The sequence below is a fragment of the Phlebotomus papatasi genome, chromosome 2 (genome assembly GCF_024763615.1).
Source record: "Phlebotomus papatasi isolate M1 chromosome 2, Ppap_2.1, whole genome shotgun sequence".
Classification (NCBI taxonomy): domain Eukaryota; kingdom Metazoa; phylum Arthropoda; class Insecta; order Diptera; family Psychodidae; genus Phlebotomus; species Phlebotomus papatasi.
This window is the reverse complement of record NC_077223.1, coordinates 98,328,452-98,346,202: the sequence shown is the minus strand read 5'-3', so window position 1 is coordinate 98,346,202 and position 17,751 is coordinate 98,328,452. Positions and strand designations below refer to the sequence as shown.

General features: G+C 33.5%; 2 protein-coding genes across 2 annotated transcripts; one reads left to right on the top strand and one right to left on the bottom strand.

Moving 5' to 3' along the window:
- Nucleotides 1–157: 157 nt before the first annotated feature.
- LOC129800330 (importin subunit alpha-7) lies at nt 158–11,336 on the bottom strand. Its single transcript, XM_055844646.1, has 5 exons — nt 11,152–11,336; nt 10,056–10,952; nt 4,800–5,139; nt 4,549–4,708; nt 158–1,061 (listed from the first exon to the last, which is right to left on the bottom strand). The coding sequence occupies exons 2-5, from the start codon at nt 10,943–10,945 to the stop codon at nt 877–879; spliced, it is 1,575 nt and encodes a 524-aa protein (XP_055700621.1). The 5' UTR covers nt 10,946–10,952; nt 11,152–11,336; the 3' UTR covers nt 158–876.
- A 1-nt stretch (nt 11,337) lies between these two features.
- Nucleotides 11,338–12,213, top strand: LOC129800344 (protein MIX23). The gene is made up of 3 exons (XM_055844667.1): nt 11,338–11,521; nt 11,636–11,908; nt 11,990–12,213. Exons 1-3 carry the CDS (start codon nt 11,480–11,482, stop codon nt 12,098–12,100), a joined length of 426 nt encoding a protein of 141 aa, XP_055700642.1. The 5' UTR covers nt 11,338–11,479; the 3' UTR covers nt 12,101–12,213.
- The last annotated feature ends 5,538 nt before the right edge of the window (nt 12,214–17,751 follow it).

The following is a 17,751-nucleotide window of genomic DNA, read 5'->3' as shown; positions in this document are numbered from 1 at the left end:
ATCGATTCGAGTATATAAGTTTTCCTCGGATATTATTCAAAATTTCAAATGGAAAATCACAGTGTCATAGGAATGCTGCGTCATAGACATAACCCAATGATCGATTTAGCCAAAACATAAACCTAAATCATCTAAATTGTGAAAGAAAAGACAATTATTATTTTCAATACACATTTAATTGTTCTTCCTTTATTTACAAATTGGATTTCTCATTTTTACCTCCGTTTTCACAAATTTATCTATCAAACAAATAACAAAAAAAATTATTTTGACAAGGTAAAAAAAGAAGCACAATAATTTTATAGAAATTTTTAATTAATTGCAGTTTTACAATTTTTGCATCATTTTATTCGCGATATATAACATAAATCATAATAAAGAATCGAATTTACGTGAAATTGAAGTTACATCGTGTGTCAGATATTTTTTCCTCTTTTTCAGCATCCTTTTTCAGAGGCTTCTGTTTTAATTTCTTACACAAAAACATCATTTGTGTATCCTTTTTTTTATTAGAAATTTGTTTAAAACAAATTTATTTATTTATTTTTTTTAGTCACTACATTGGAAATTTCATGCGTGTTCTCATGCTCTGTTAATCTCTCGATTGACTTGGGTTAAAAATTCACTTTGCTCTATATTGATTAATTTAATTGATAGTTAAATAATGTTTATCATCATTTTTTTCCTTTTCTCTGTTGGGAGTTTGTCTCTCCCAGCACACTTTCCTACGCCACTTCATTTATTTATTTAAATTTTTTTCTTTCCAATGAAGAGAGAGAGAGTGTTCTAAATATCCCTTCCTGTGTCCCAATAATCATCAATTCCAGCATCTTCATCGCTGAATCGCTCACCTGATATTTCTGCATGTTTTTGGTGTTAGAATTGATATCCTCCAGTTGGCACAGATTGGTCTGGATTGAATTGATATTGATTGTTTTCCGTCGACGGAGCCACACGTGCATCCTCCTCTTCGCTGCCAAAATAGTGTTCGATGATATCAAAGGCCTTTTGGTAGATTTCAATGTTTTGATGCGACTGCAGAAATTCGATCTTGTCCAAACCTAAATTTCACAAAAAGGCAGAAGAAAATGTTTGTTTTTTCTTTATATTGCATATTTTAATAGAAAAGTGAAAAATTCTTGGCAAAGACAAAATGAAGGAGGCTTGATCCATCTTGGCAAATTCAGTTTAATTTGAATGTATGTGCCTAATCCCGTAGTGAATATAATGTCGGGACGAAGTGTACAGTGCGATTCCAATACACAGAAAAAATATTTGGTAAAAATGTTTGTGAATTCCTATGGAAGACTTACAAAATGCTCGTGAATCATATAACCCACAAACAAGTTTGTAAAATTTTGTACTTTTCACAAACATTGTTCAATGATCATTTGACGAACATTTTTTGTACTTTTACAAACATTTGTTCGTAAATGTTCGTAAACACACAAAAAATGATCGTAAAATTTTGTGATTTGTTCGTAAATGTTCGTAAAATGTTCGACAGAAAAACAAACATTTACGAATAAATGACAAAATTTTACGAACATTTTTTGTGTGTTTACGAACATTTACGAATAAATGTTTGTAAAAGTACAAAAAATGTTCGTCAAATGATCATTTTACGAACAATGTTTGTGAAAAAAGTACAAAATTTTACGGACTTGTTTGTGGGTTATACGATTCACGAGCATTTCGCAACTCCTTCTTAGGAATTCACAAACATTTACGAACATTTTTACAAAATATTTATTTCTGTGTAGTGTGAAGAACTATTTAGCTGAGATTCCTTACAATCTCAGCTTCTGTGGTCCTAGGTGAAATACGACCTCGTCAGAGCGGACCCAAATTTTGGATTTACACATTTTGACACTCATAGATCACGAATATCATACTGCTAATGGTTCCGGCACACCTTTCAAGCCAGGAAAATTTCATAAACTTTCTCAAACGTTTTGCATACACAGGAAGTTCCGGCTTGAGAGAAAACGCGACTGAAAGAATTTAATATAAATTGCCTACTATTGGGAGCTCATTTATAAAATAATTTTTGAAATGCCCCTAAATGTATGCAAATTCTTTTCATGCAGTAAATTTGAAATATATTTCTTATGAAGCGTTGGCGCTGAAAATAGGTTGAAAAATTGGCGCCCAAAATATCTTGCATACATCAAGGCACTTCCATAATGTATCCCAAAGATATCTCCTGCTGATATTCAATTTTACTGTGTCACTGGAGTGGATTCGCGGACTTATGTTCGGTCCCGGAAAATTCATTCAAAGCGGAACTAGCTGTATGTCTACTTCATTCTTTCGCACTCCGAATTCGTTTGAGCTAAATTGAATTTGTCGTGATATCTAATGGCGTCTACACATTAGTAGAAATTTTTTTTAAAAATGCCTTTTAAAAAAATCTGACGTTTCTGCCTACAAGGATAGGGTAAATTTTCTTTAAAAAGGCATTTTTTTTTTAAAAAAATTCTACTAATGTGTAGACGCCATAAAAGAAGAAGAAGAGTCCTAAAGAGTGCGATAGACTTATGCAAAACGCGTGCGTAAGATAGTGATTCGAATTTCGATTAATGAAATTTTCCTGGTGGGCCGGAGCCATAATGCCTCCGGCACACCTTTTAAATCGATAAAATTTCACAAAGTCGAAATTCACATCCCTTTCTTTCTCAGAAGACTTGCATAAGTATATCCCACTCTTTCGGACTCATCATTCGACTGAACTAAATTTAATTTAGTGCGACCGACGTTCAAAAGAAGAAGAAGAGTGCGAAAGACTAGGATAGACATATACTAAACTTTTAATAAAGAAAGGGATGTAAATTTTGATCTTATCAAATTTTCCTGATCTAAAAGGTGTGCTAGAGCCATAAAAATCGATTTTCTTGGACGTCCCTCCCGTCTGTCCGTTGTATAACCACTTCTGGACACAACGGAAAGAAATATCAATAAGCGGTTTTCGGGAAAGTTTGAATGTTGATTGTTGACTAGAGGTAGGTGATATCAGAACCTATCTTCCCACCCCCTCTTCCGCCATTTTGCAACACCCCCAAATTTTGTTTTTCAATAACTCAGCCCCTATGGCATCGATCGATCTCCAATTTTAGTATGTTATATCTGGGCCTAAGAGCTTTCGATTGACACCAAACTTAACCCCCCTCCGACCCCCCTGACCTAAGCCAGAGGGGGTCAAAAATTCAATTTTCAATTGGTCATATCACCGCTTCTAGTTATCGGAAATTGAAAAATTTTGGTGTTTTGGAAAGCTCTCGTGGAGTACTACAACCCTTATGACATCCCAATTTTATCCGATTTAATCAATGGTCCGATTAATCGAAAAATCAATTTTCAATTAATCGATCTCAAATATTTCGAAAACTAGACGTTTTTTTTTCTTTAAATTGTAGTATGTTGTAGCTGAGGTCGAGACCTTTCCAACGGTGGGTCGGACTCCTCCCTCGATGTTCCCTGACCCGAGCTATAACCAAAAATGTCATGATCGGACTGCATTTATAAAGGGATTTCAATGAAATTTTAGCCTATATTGTATCTGAGAGCACGATCTTTCAATGGGTCCCATCCGTCTCTACCCCCAACCCACTGTACCCCGACCCTTACTATATATCCATATGGACCGGACTGTATCACCAATGTTTATTAACCGATTTCAATTAACTTTTCTTTCTTTTGTTCGCCTTTCCCACTTAGATTATTTAAAATAGAAAATGACCAGTGATAAGCCCAGATAAGCTTATGGTAGCTGAGATTCTTTACAGGTAACCTCGAAATGCGTGAAACTTCGATTGTGAGTTGAAATTTTGGGGGTAAAGAATGGCGTCGAGTAGACTGTTCTTGGAGATAGAAACGAATAACATTGGCTTGACGCGATTCTTAACACCCTGAGTTGCACACATTTCGAGGTCATCTTTGCAGTAAAGAAAGAGAATTCGAAATTTAATAATTTTTCTACCAAAAGTAAATTTGTAGCTAGAATAAAGTGCCTGTAATTTCAAACCAAACGATTCGAAGATAGTTTCCAAATTTCCAGATCAGTTAGTAAAAAGTACTTTGATAAAAAAAATAATAAAGTGTGCCAAATTTCGGCATAGTTGCATGCAAGCGCCAAAGTCTCAAGTTTGAAATGTAATATATTTTTTTACAAATTGAATTTTTTTGTTACTTATTTTTAAGGAGTGTTCCTTGGAACCTTGTAGACAGTCAATCGTCTTTATTTTCTCTAAATTCAATCTTAATACATTTTAAAATGAATAAATATGTAGACATAGCTTTGGTGGCCTATTTCGACCACTTTCATTTTCATAGTTCTTTGCCCTTCCGGAATTCTTCGAATGTCTTTTTCAAATCATCTTGTTCGTCTAATCGACATTTTTGTTATTTTTCGCATTGGATTATTTCTAGAGTACGCAAAAACTAAAAATTCATTGAAATTCGAGGAACGAAAAATGTGGCCGAAATTACAAGCTGGCCGGAATTTGGCACACTTACCGTAAAGATTAATTTCTGAAATAATAAACTCACCATAGCACTCCTCAATAGCCACAGCGTAGGGATTGGGCTTGATATTGCGCTGATCACCTGCCTTTAGAATATTCTCCAGTCCATTGAGAGCCACTTGGACTATTTTGGGATCAGCCACAGTTAATAGGTCACAGAGTGGGGGTATACATCCAATCATAACCTTAAAAAATATCCAAAGAAAAGGTCCTTCAGATATCCTGTTTGATAAAAGAGAAAACAAAAAAAAAACCATGATTCAGTGTTTAACTTACAAAGTATTTGATTTGTTCCGGAGTTCCACCCGTCGTTGCATTGGTGATGGCCCAGGCCACCTCCTTTTTCGTCTTGAACTCCGCCTTTTGCAGTATATCAATAAGAATTGGGAAGATTTTCATGTCAATCACCGCCTGAATTTGCTGCCGATTGCCCGCCGTGATGTTCGACACTGTCCAACATGCCTCCTTGCGGATAGAATCTTTGCTGGACATCAACAAACTCACCAAGCATGGCAGAACACCACAATTGAGAATCAATTGTGTCTGCACATCATCTCCCGTCACAATGTTGCCCACTGTCCTCAATGCCGCTGACACAACACCCTGTTCATTGTGCCTGAGATATTTTCAAAACAATGAGAAAAACACTTTTCTTGGGGCTATTGACATGTGCTAAATCAGCAATATGAATCATTTACAAAAAAAATACAGCAAAAAAAAAGTCAAAGCTTAAGAATGTCTCAGTCTTTACAGTGATAAGGTAAATATGATATGACAAAGTTATTTGATCTTATCGCATAATCTATTCATAGATACTCGATCATCCGTTTTATTTATTCTTTTTTTGTAATTTGATAAAATAGAGAGAAATCAGTTATCATGCAAAAATCAAAAATTAATGCTGATGTAATCTTTGTAAACAAATAAAAATGTGATATCATTGTTACGAGATTATTTTCTTAATATTAGGCGTATAAAGCAATACTCTAGGAAATTAATCTCTTTTTTTTTTTTTTGAGGAGAAAGCAGAAATAATTTACAATAAATAGGGAAAATGTCCCAATTCAAAACCATTTCCAGATGCTTTAACTTTGACAGAATATTCAACACATTAAGTTCATATTTTTCTGAAAGGAATTACATAAATTTGCTCCTTGACTCTTCTAGAATGTTACTCTTTAGTGAAAATTCTTTAAATACAATTTGAAAACTTCTTAAATACAAGAAAAATACACAAGTGTAAAATGCCGCTATTGGAAACAAATTAATCCAAATGGAGACAAGGGAAAGTTTCTAATTGGAGACAAACAGTTTAAGTGAAACCACGACGAAAGGCTTCCAAAACCTTGTAGAGTGGCCCTTGAGTGTAGGATTTGTTCTTATTCCTGGTCTTTTCTCCTTTTCCATCTGAGATAATAAGAAAATCTCTCCAAAAAATCTTATTGCAGACACTTCAGAAAAAAACCTTTTTTTGTTCACGAAACAGGTAATTATTTCATTTGAAATCTTCACGAACTGTTAACAATTAAACTTGCTTTCACATAATTCCGCCAGAATTACTACATAAATGTAAAAAAAACGAATAGAGAACAATCACCCTATTTTGTTTTTCATTAGAAAACATGGTTAATTTATGAAAAATTCGATGGTGATAAGGAAGGTACACTTTTAATTTTTCTGAGAAATTAACAAATTAAAATTTGTGAATATGAATGGATTTTTGCTTTATTTGAAGCAAAATGAACTAAATAATGAAACTGAAGTATAGAAAAAAATATATAAATAAAAATTTAAAACTGTATTTATCATGGAAAAAATTATGTTTCCATTTGGAGTAGCGAAAAGTTTTCATTTGGAACAGGTTTTGAATTAGCTTAATTTACCCTTTTACAGGCTTGTTCTGTTTCTGAAAGGAATGGGATAAAATCTTTATGGTATTAAAGCAGTAGGGGAAGTGCTCATAATTTTGGACAGCTTTTAATTTTGGACACTTTGAGGGTAAAATTGGACACTAAAAATAAAATGATTAAAATTATGGAATTTCCTTCCAATATTTGATGAATAATGAATTATATCTAAATATTTGCTCTTTTTGGAAGATTTTAACACTAAATACGTTAAATTTTGAATATGATTTGAGTTAAAATTGCTTTGTTGAAAATTCAGTGTGAGCAATTGGTTACGAGAAATATGGCAGAACTTCGTGTTTTCTTCAGTCTTATTTAGATATGCATAAAATACTAACAATTTCTCCTCGAAAATTTTACGTGACTATTTTATTTAATATCAACTTCAAATGTTCATTGAAAAGGTTTTGCTAACCGTTATCAAGCTAATCAGGCCTAATAAAAAGTGAAGATATTTTTCACTTTCCCTTGTAAAAATTTTGCAGATATTGCACCCCGACATCAAGAAATTTGCTCGTAGTTCTTGTATTAGGCTTTAATAATTAATAATTGTAAAGGCTTTAATAAAAAATTAGATAAATTAAAATATTATAGCTAAACCTTAGATCCTGACTCGTTTATAAACAGCATCAGATTTTTTGTCTCTTTTAAGCAGAAAAAAAATATTTCAAAGTTGAAATAAATTTGTTAGGATTGTCTTCTAAAATGAATAAATTCAAAACTGAATCATTATAGTAAGGTGGGGTAACTGGATCGTTTTCCGAAGAGTGCTACTTAAACGCTTGTTTTTGGACTGATTAAATTCTTTTTTACTTCTTCTAAATCCATAGAATTATCCAGTGTTTCATTCAGAAACATAATATAAAAAAATTATTAAAAATATTAAAGAAAATTTATAAAATAATGATAATACTGAAATAAGTCAGCATGCACTGCACTGGGTCGCCTTTTCGCTAATTCACTTTTAATTAAACCTTTGGATTTCAAATAATTTTTTCACAAGGAAAAAAACAATAAATGTTTTCAATCAACCAGTTGTCATTAGCGAAAATATCACTTCTAGAAAATTTTTAGTGAAAAACCTAGCTGGCACAAGATTGAAATGAGGCGATTACACTCACTTATTTAATAGATAAAAATATTATTTTTGCTTTTTCTCAAACTTGAATAGTTATATTATGTTACTGGCGTACGGAAATAAAAATAAACATATTATTTTAAGTCATAAACGATCCAGATAGCGAAGCGCCCAGATTAGCACACTTGACTATAAATATTCGAAAAAAAATTCCATAATTTTATTCAATTTATTTGTAAAATCCAACTATATACCTCGAATAGTTCAAAATCACAAACTGTCCGAAAATATAAGCACTTCCCCTACAGGAAAATGCCCTTGAATCATTCCTTGTAACAGCTTTTCAAGGTCAAATGTTAATAGAAAGAATATTTCTCAGCCGATTGGGACAATTCTTGATTTGTTGAAAATATCTTGGGATCTCAGGTAAATCTAAGCTGATTTTAACCGCAGTTAAAAGCGGTATTAAAAATTTTCAAGTGAATTTCAATCGGAAAATCAGTTATCATTTGATGACAACTTTACCGATAGAACGTATTTGTGAGCTATATTCTTTTTCTTTCATTAATAACAATTGGTAACAACCAGTAATTAAAAATTTAATATAATGATTATAGCCTGCAATAAAATTTTAATGAACTGTAAAATAATTTTTATCTAAAAATCAATAAGGGGAAGTGCGCCAAATTTCGGACAGATTGCAATATCAAACACTTCTTTATTTCGCAATATTCCATATTATTTTATAGTTTCTTCTTTCTATTTGTGATTTTCTACTGGTCCTTTTTTTCGTTTTAGATAGAGGAAGTTCTCGGCATGAGACTTTGAGAATCTTCGTATCCGATATAGCACACAAAGCAATATCAATATTTTTATCAAGGGGTAACTCATTTCGGGGAACTCGAGCCAAACTAACCAGTAAACCCACGGGGAACCAGGGGAACTCGGGGAACCCATACATTTTTTTTTTCGGGGAACCGGGAACTCGAGCCATTCTAATTGCTTATGAATAACTCCTTGATTTTTATTCAATTTTAAATGTGTTAAAAATAATATTGGAATATCAAGATTGAAGCCACCCTGTTTAATGGAGTTTATCCGAAAAACAGGCTGGCTTGAACCATCTTGCCCTTAACAGGGATTAATTTAATCGGGGGATGCATAATGGGCCCAAAAGGAGGCCTGGGTGCAGCGGTTCCGCGAGGAACCGCCCCCACTGTAATCTAATCTAATCTAATCTAATATTGGAATAATTTCAAGATTCCTAACAACCCTTCTGATAAAGAAGTAATGAATAATTTTATTTCGTCTTGAAATTTAGGGTAAGTGTGCCAAAATTCGGCATAGTTGCATGCAGGCGCCAAATTTTCAAGTTTGAAATGTAATATTTTTAATACAAATTGTTTTTTTTGTTACTTTTTCATAAGGAGTGTTGCTTGGAACCCTGTAAACCGTTTATCGTCTTTATTTTCTCTAAAATCATTCTTAATACATTTTAAAATGAATAAAAATGTACACATAGCATTGGTGGCCTATTCCGACCACCTTCATTTTCATAGTTCCTTGCCCTTAAGGAATTCTTTCAATGTCTTTTTGACGTCATCTCGTTTGTCGAAGGTACATTTTTTGTTATTCTTTTGCATTGTATAATCTCTAGAGCAGAGGCGTGCAAGAACCGTTGAAACCGAATAAACGTCAAATAGAACATGTACGTCAATGGTCAAAACGCTACTATAACAAACTTATTTTGACGTTAATTCGGTTTCAACGGTTTTTTGCACACCTCTGCTCTAGAGTATGTAAAAACTAAAAATTCATGGAAATCCGAGGAACAAAAAAGGTGGCCGGAATTGCAAGCTGGCCGGAATTTGGCACACTTACCCTATTACATTTTAAGCTTAAAACTTTGGGAGTTACATGCAATATGTCCGAATTTTAGTACAGCTCCTCTATCATTTAAATAATTTTGAGCAGACTTTCAGTTGATCTACGAATTAGTTTATATGCATTATGAATTGATAAACTGGTATGCCGGATTGTACAAAAAGACCTTCTGCAACGAAGCGATAAATGCACATTTTTTTCTAGAGCATCAAGGTCACGAATTCGAGCATTCCGCAAAGCTATGACGCTCTTCAACATATATTAAAATCACTCATTTGCAATTTGTAAAATCCCTGTTAATGAGTCCCATTTAAGAGACATTAGGCTTATTTAATTAGTTTCCAGGGACATAATTTGAAATATAAATGTCCTTTGAATATAGAAAATAATCATTTTGTAGCGTTTCTATGGAAAGAGAAAAACGCGGATAATCCCCATTAATTTAATTACGTTCTGAAATGCTTAGAAAATTATTTAAAGAATTCATTCTTTGAAAGAATGAACTTTGCCGTGTGCAATAATTCCACGTCGCAAAGAGATTATTGTAATCTTTTGAAGTGAGAGCCAGATATTGGCGAATTTTCGCCACTTTCTCTCCCAAAAAAAGAATATTAATGTTTTGGAGTGGATAGAAAGCAAAAAAAAATGAAGAAATAAACTTACATGAGAAGCTCAACGAGACGCCTGCAGACGCCAGAGTCGATGACGGCTTGGATACGATCATTTGGCCCATCGGACAAGTAGCTAATGGCCCAGCAGGAATCACTGAGGACATCGGGATCCGTGTGGTAGATAATTCTCGCGAGAGCGGGAAGTGCCTTGGAGACCTTGGCAAAGTCCGGCGGTGGATTCTTTCCCCGGCACAGATTCGACAGTGTCCAGACGGCATTCTTGACCATTGTCAGGCGACTGGAGTTACTGAGGACGTACAGGAGGGGTGTTAGTACATCAAAATCCAGCACATGGTCACGGCAGTCTGATGAATCGCCGGCGATATTTCCTAGTGCCCAAACAGCCTGTTCCTGGACATCCTCGAAGGGGCTGGAGAGGAGTCTGATGAAGATGGGCACAGCACCAGCCTCAATGACAATTCGGGTCTGCTGGGATGTGCCCGAAGCGATATTGGTGAGTGCCCAGGCAGCTTCAAATTGCAAGGTGCTGTTTTTCTCATTCTTGAGGAATTCCACAAAACGTGGCACAATTCCCGTCTCAATGACATTGTCAATGGGTGGATTGGGTTCACGGGACAGGAGTTTGCGGAATTTCTGCGTTGCTGCCAGCTGCTCCTGCTCATTGTCACTGTACAGAGCCATTACCATCTCCTTCTTCACCACTGTGTTACCCTCGAAGCTGCTCATGGGCACTTCGGCATTGGGCACAAGTGTATCTGCATCACATTGAATCACCTGGGGCATATTGACGTTCCGTCGCTTGATTAGCTGCTGCTCCCGTTTTTGCTTCCGGATCTGAATGCCCTCTTCTTCCCGTCGACGTCGCAATTCCGACGAATCCATGCCCACATTCTTGTACCTATGCTTATGTGTGCTAGACATCTTTGCTCTGTGCACCAAAAATACCCCATGGGAGTCCCATTAGTTCCAGACATTGGCAAAAAAAAAAACCACAGACAATTCGAGAAGGCGAGGAGGGACACCCACAAAAAAAATGAAAAGGTGTGTGTCAAAATTCACACACTTTCAAATCCCAAATTCTCCAACTTCTCCCCCCATCACCGGCCCAATTTTGCACCCCAGCTCACCTGTGTTAGATGTATTGTTGGAATTGGTAAGAAATTGCACAAAAACTAATGAAATTATCCTTGAAATCTGCGGTGAAAAAAATTCATCAAAATCACTTTTTTTTTCAATCCACGAAAGGCCTGTCAGTTTGTCAATTGACCAGTGGACTTCCTACGAAGGCCGATTGGCGCTGCAATCGCTCTAGTTTTCTAGTGTTCGCCACACGTGGCGCTGATGTAGAAATCATCCCCTTTTCTGTTTCTTCTTCAGAGATAACTCTCTTTCGGTCGTTTTTCACCGATTTTCACGTGTTCTTTTGCATTTTTGCACCAATTTTTCATGTAAATAATGGCAATAAAGTATGTCTGTGGCGATTTTCTTGAATTTCAAGTAAGAATCTTGCGGTAAAATTGAGAAAAGTGTTATCGCCTGTTGCATAACCTTAAAATTCAGTCATGCTCTTTCCGGGATCTTTAAATTTACCCCCCTATATTCTTCTTACAGGAGTCCCTGAAGAAGATGCGAGAGGTAGATGATAAGATCATCTATGCACTGAACACAAGTATACCCACTGAGTCATTCAAAGGGCAAGTAGACGCAAAAGGAACATGCCAGGGCTTATTCCGGCAACTCCAGGAAGCCCACAATCAAAGAGATCAGGCCATTAGGAACTGCATTGTTGTAGCAGCTGACAGGGTAAAAGTTCTACGTGAAGAAAGAGATCAAAACAGAGACGATATAGCGCTAGATAAATCATTTAAAGCGGAGCAGCGAAAGGTAATCCCAATTTCTTCTTTCTGTATACCAAATCCCTCCCAAAGAGGCTCATGGTTCTCTGTGGAAATTCTCTATTGGCAGTTGCGGTTACTGCAATCTGAACTGAATGTTGAGGATATTGTTAAGGACAGAACACTAAAGGCATTTTCGGAACGTTGTCGGCTGTTCTTCAAGCCGCCGGATTCCCTGTGAGGGAACTTTTCTTCCCAAATTGGGAAGAGAAGTAGGGACTACATGGACTTTTTGATAGATTTCCTAGACTTTTTCTATTATTGCCAATAACAAATTATGGTTTAAAAATGCAAGAGATCTTTTTTGTTGCAAAAAATTGATTTTTATTAGGTTCCTCCGTTTTTGTCCCCAAATAGCCCAAAGGTAGGCAAAGTTCAATTTTGAAAAAACGTCCACGGATTATGGAATATATATTCTGGCAATGATAACACAAGGAACAATGATTTTGATTGGTGAGGAGCGATTAATTACCACCAAATTACTCGAAGGAATTTCGTCTGTTAAATCAGCATTTGTCGTAACTTCATTTTTGCGATTTTGGGATACATATATACATTTTTAGAATCGGCGTAATTTTGTTTATCAAACGCACTTGAGAAAAAGAAACTTTTATAAGCCCATTAAAAATTATTTTACACAAAAATTATCGTAAGTGCCCTTAATTAATAAAAATTTAGCAGAATTTGTCGTAACTTCCATTTTTGGGGAAGTTACGACAAATTTTCAGAAATTTACAGAAATAAGTGTTTAATTGATTCATTTAGTCAAGTAAAGGCGCTTATTGTCACTAGAGTCATTCAAATTGATATAATGCATTTTAGAAAATTGTCGTAACTTCCAGAATCTCCATACATTGGAAGTTACAGCTTTATAAACGATGTAAGTTACGATAAAATCTTATTGTGTTTCTTCTAACATATATCTCAATATCTCAGCTTTCAAAACATTTTATAAAGATTTTCTCGAGTTAACTTTCAGTTTATTAGTGCCACTTTTATTATTTTGACTCAAAAGTATCGCATTCGGGGTTCATTTTAAAGAAAAATAATGCTGAACTGAAAAGTTGTCAAAAGGAAGTTACGACAAATGCTGATTTAACTGACGATTTGATGAGATGACAAATTGGAGTCAAAGACAGTTCCGATTTAAATAACCTGGTAAAGTCAGTGATATTGCAATTAACTTCAGATGATTATTTGAGCCGGATTATTTCGAAGACATACTTCTACACTTCAGGTCCTTCAGGTAATTAAAGAACAGCCAACACGAGAATTAATCTTAAGGTATAAAATCTATAAAATAGTCTAAGTAACGTTCTTTATAAGTAGATTTTTACTTACAAATATCCATTTCATCTTGATCGCTATAAAACTCAAAAAATTAATTACATCTTCAGGATTTCAAAAAATTCTGAATAGGGGAGACCGGCGCAGAATTATATGGTAGTATGGTGGTACACATAAAAAAATGTGTAAAATTTTACTACTATAATAGTGCAAAATCGACCATTTTAGTTGTTTAATTTAAAAATGTTTAAAAAATGCACAACATTTTGGTAATTTATTGTCACGTGATTGAAAATTACCACTATTATTTGAAAAATTTTCAACAACGTTGTTTAATTTGAAAATGTGTAAAATTTTAACACTATAATAGTGTGAAATCGGATAAATTAATTATTTAATTGCGATAATGTGTAAAATTTCTCACTGTTATAATCATAAAAATTTTTCAACAATATTTCGTGATTTAAAACTGTTTCAGAAATTCTAAAAATTACCACTATTATAGTATGATTACAGTTTTTCACATTATTATAGTGTGAAAAAATACACAACTTTATGGTATTTTTTGTCACATGATCAAAAATTAACACTATTATAGTTTGATCATAATTTTTAGCACTATTATAGTGTGAAGCCTTGTGTATTTTAACCAAATTTGTTGAATTTTTAAACAAAAGTTGTTGAAGTTTTAAACAAAAGTTGTTGAATTTTGAGACAAAAGTTGTTAAATTTTTAAACAAAAGTTGTGTAAAAATTGTTGAAATTCCAATTAAGACTTATACTTCAGTCAAGATGCTTTTCATTGGGCAAAAGTCATATAGAACATCAAATATTTATATGCATAATAAGTATATCGTGAAGATCCGAGCATCAGATGTAATCATTTCGCATTAGGGGGGATCCCGAGTACAGGAAAAACCAATAAAAATGTCTAAAAAGGCAAAAAATCAAAATCTTCGAAATGAAAAGAAAATTCAACAATAAACAAAATTCAACAATTTTTGAATTTACACATAAAAATTCAACAATTCCAAATTCAACTCTTGAAATTCAACAACTTTAAATTAAACAATTTTAAATTAAACACTATCTTATTATCTTATCTAACTTATTTATTCCAAGTTATATCAAAATGATACATATTTTTACAAACTACACGCAATGAAAAATTTCATTTATACTGGCTAATTTTGCCCCGGTCTCCACTATTCATCCAATTACTACTAAAAAAGGCTACTAAATTTACTCTGATATCACTAAAATTTTCACTAATTTCTAATATATCATATGCTGCATGCAACAAAGAAAAGAGATACAAGATAAAAAACAAAAAGAAACCCAAATTAAAAAAAATCTCCTAAAATTACTAATTCATTCCATTTTTGAAAGCTATTTTCATCGACAATGCTAAAAACTTCTACAATTCTGGAGCTATTTCATTGAGAATATTTAAATTTAAGTATTTTTAGCACATTTATGCATTGCAATAAAACAACTCACGGAGAGTTTATTACAATTTAAATGTGTTAATTGTTAATAGTAATGCGGGCTCTAGGGGAGACCCGGGGCAGAGATATTAGGAAAATAAAATTTTTATTATAAAATAATTCGTGAAAAATGATTAAATTACATTGTTATCTAATTCTGGGCCTGTGGGGTTGTTGTTTACTTTTGGTTACATTGAAGTTTGCTAAAAGTTCATTTGAAATAAAACTAGAGATTATCCCACTGTCTAACTTAGCCCCATTTTCCACTATGTCGCATCGTATGGAAAGTCTGGAACTCTAACAAGCGAACCTTTCAGACATTACATTAATCATTTTTATCTTTTGTAAAATGTATTATACAATTTTTCACAGACTTTTATCTATATTCATTCAATTTTTGAAATTTATTTTGCAGACATTCACCCCAATCGTTGTTTTTTCTTTACTTAAAAAATCTAGCAAGAATATAAATTACACTACATTGAGAGAAATCCGAAAAAGTTAAAATAACATTCCGGAAATGGTTATTTTACCCTGCAGTATTGATCCATATTTGGTGTAAATATTACCCTTTTTTGGTGTATTGGGGTTTAAAGTTACCCTTTTCTATGTTAATTTTACCCTTAAAAATGTGTAAAATTAACATTAAAAAATTTTGATATATCTTTACACTTAAAAAGTGTTAAATTCGTTAAATTTATGAAGAAAAAAAGTTAATCGCTCCCTCTTTTTTCTCAGTGTATGCAACACGATTTTTGGCACACGGATCTCACATGGTACGTTTGGTAGAGTCGAGTCCCCTGATTAAGAATCTGTTCTTGGTTTTTCTCCTATACAGTAGACTCTCTCAAATTCGGGCATATGGAACCGAAATGTCAGCCGAATTAGACAGAAATTTTTAATTCATCTGCATGCATATTGAGTTCACACAACGTAAATTGCACGAAAATCCCTCAATAATGCAAAATCACATCAAAACTAAGACAAACCATGCCAAATTTGAGCATATTTAATTCATTTGATAATCATAATCAAACTTGAAAAATGACAACAAACTTTTTTCAAATGAAACCGCTGCCCGAATTAAAAAGTAGCCCGATCTTAAAAGAGCCGAATTTGCGAGAGTCTACTGTACATCACAATTTTCTTTAATTATTTTTTTAGTTTTTGCTGTTTTGTCACATATTATTAATTATTCCTCCGGTTCTAGTGTACAGAACTTAATAAATGGGCATCCGTTGGAAAGGTAAGTAGTTGTGCTTCAACTTGAAAATTATGTGATATTTTTAAAAAAAAAATTCTTGTGGCGGAAAAACAAAATCAAACTAAAATTTCTCAAAAATGACCTAAGAAAGCAACTTTTGAAAAATCATATAAACTAAACTAAACTAAATATTAATGTACTCTCTTCAGCACACAATAGACTCCACTTAGGACTACATTTTTGCCATAGAAGACATCCTGCTCCGATACCTCTAAATGCCTTATTTTTTGATTTAGGGTATTCAAAACAATAAAAGTCGCTAACTTTGTCTCTTTGGTCAGAAAATTGATCAGAAGAAATTCTGCTCTTTTGAACAGATTATTAGCATGTGCAAGAAGAAGAGGTCGGACGTCTTTGAGATGTATGGATGAAATGTCCGCTAGGACACTCTCTAAAACATATCCAAAAATGAAATGCATCGATGGTCTGGTTCTTGAGATATTCCTAAAAGATTGGTTTCTGGAGGGGAAGGATAGACGTGGGGATGAAATTGAAGTGACATTTGGATTCCTTGGATCAACTTATGGGGGGATACTTAGAACATTCCAAGTCAATATCTTCATCAGTTTGTCCAGAAAATGGGATAGAAGGATTTCTGTAATTTTTTCCTTACGTTTAACATTTCAAAATTCTTGCAAAAGTCGATGAATAAAAAAAAGTGTGATGTCAAAAAAAAAAGTTTCTTCCACAAATTATTACCCTTTGAGTACTTCTAACAAACAGTCCATGTGCGAGAATCGTGGGTCACTCCTGGTCCCAGCAGTAGATGGCCAAAAAAGACGTTGTAAAAAGTGTCTTCTTCAACATAAATGATTCTGGATGACCATGGTTTACCCATAGCATATTGTTTGTACCAGATTCTAAGAGCTAATGAGCCAAGCTTTGCAACAATAGTTCACTCATTCAATTATATTCATCAGGAGTTGAGATATACCACTACCAACTTTCGACGTCTTCTACTGACAGAATATATGTGCTCATCTAATATGTTTGAGAAACCAAGTGGAAAAAAACGATATAAAAAATAACTTTTCCAAAGTTTTCTTTTTACAAATGAGGTTCCTGTGATACGTGGATTTTATTTATATACTGAAAAAAATAAATAGGGGGAAGTGGGGCTACTTTGAGCGGTAGGGTTACATTGTTATACAATTTTTTCGCATATTTCTAATGAAAACTGTGTTTTAGCATGATGTAATTCGGATAGACAAAATAATTGTAGATATAATAAAATAATTGTAAGAACCAGCTTCATTTAAAAATAGTCAAAAAAAAGTCGTATAAAAAGCACCACCTCCCCTAATTTTATTTATATAAAATAGTAATTGTTTATTTGACTACACTGAAAAAAATCCTAAAAGTTAAAATAACATTCAGGAAATGTAACTTTTATACCCTGCATTATTGATCCGAAATCGGTGTAAATATTAAGCTTTTTATGTGTGTTAGGGGTCAAAGTTACCCTTTTTCATGTTAATTTTACACTTAAAAACGTTTAAAATTAACATTAAAAAATGTTGATGTATTTTTACACCTAAAAGTGAAAAGTTACGAAGAAAAAAAGTTTATCGCACTCCCTTTTTTGTTCTCAGTGTAATTGTTTATGAGATTCCGCTTTACTACTTGGGTTACTGTAGCTTAAAAATTTAAAACATATAAATATTTTGAAGAAAACTTATATATAAGGGAAGAGCTCCCCGGATCGAAATGTAAAGAGACATATTCGATATTTAATTGAAAATACAAGCCTCAAAATACTATTTGGTGTTTTTGTTTATGCTAATCGATATATTA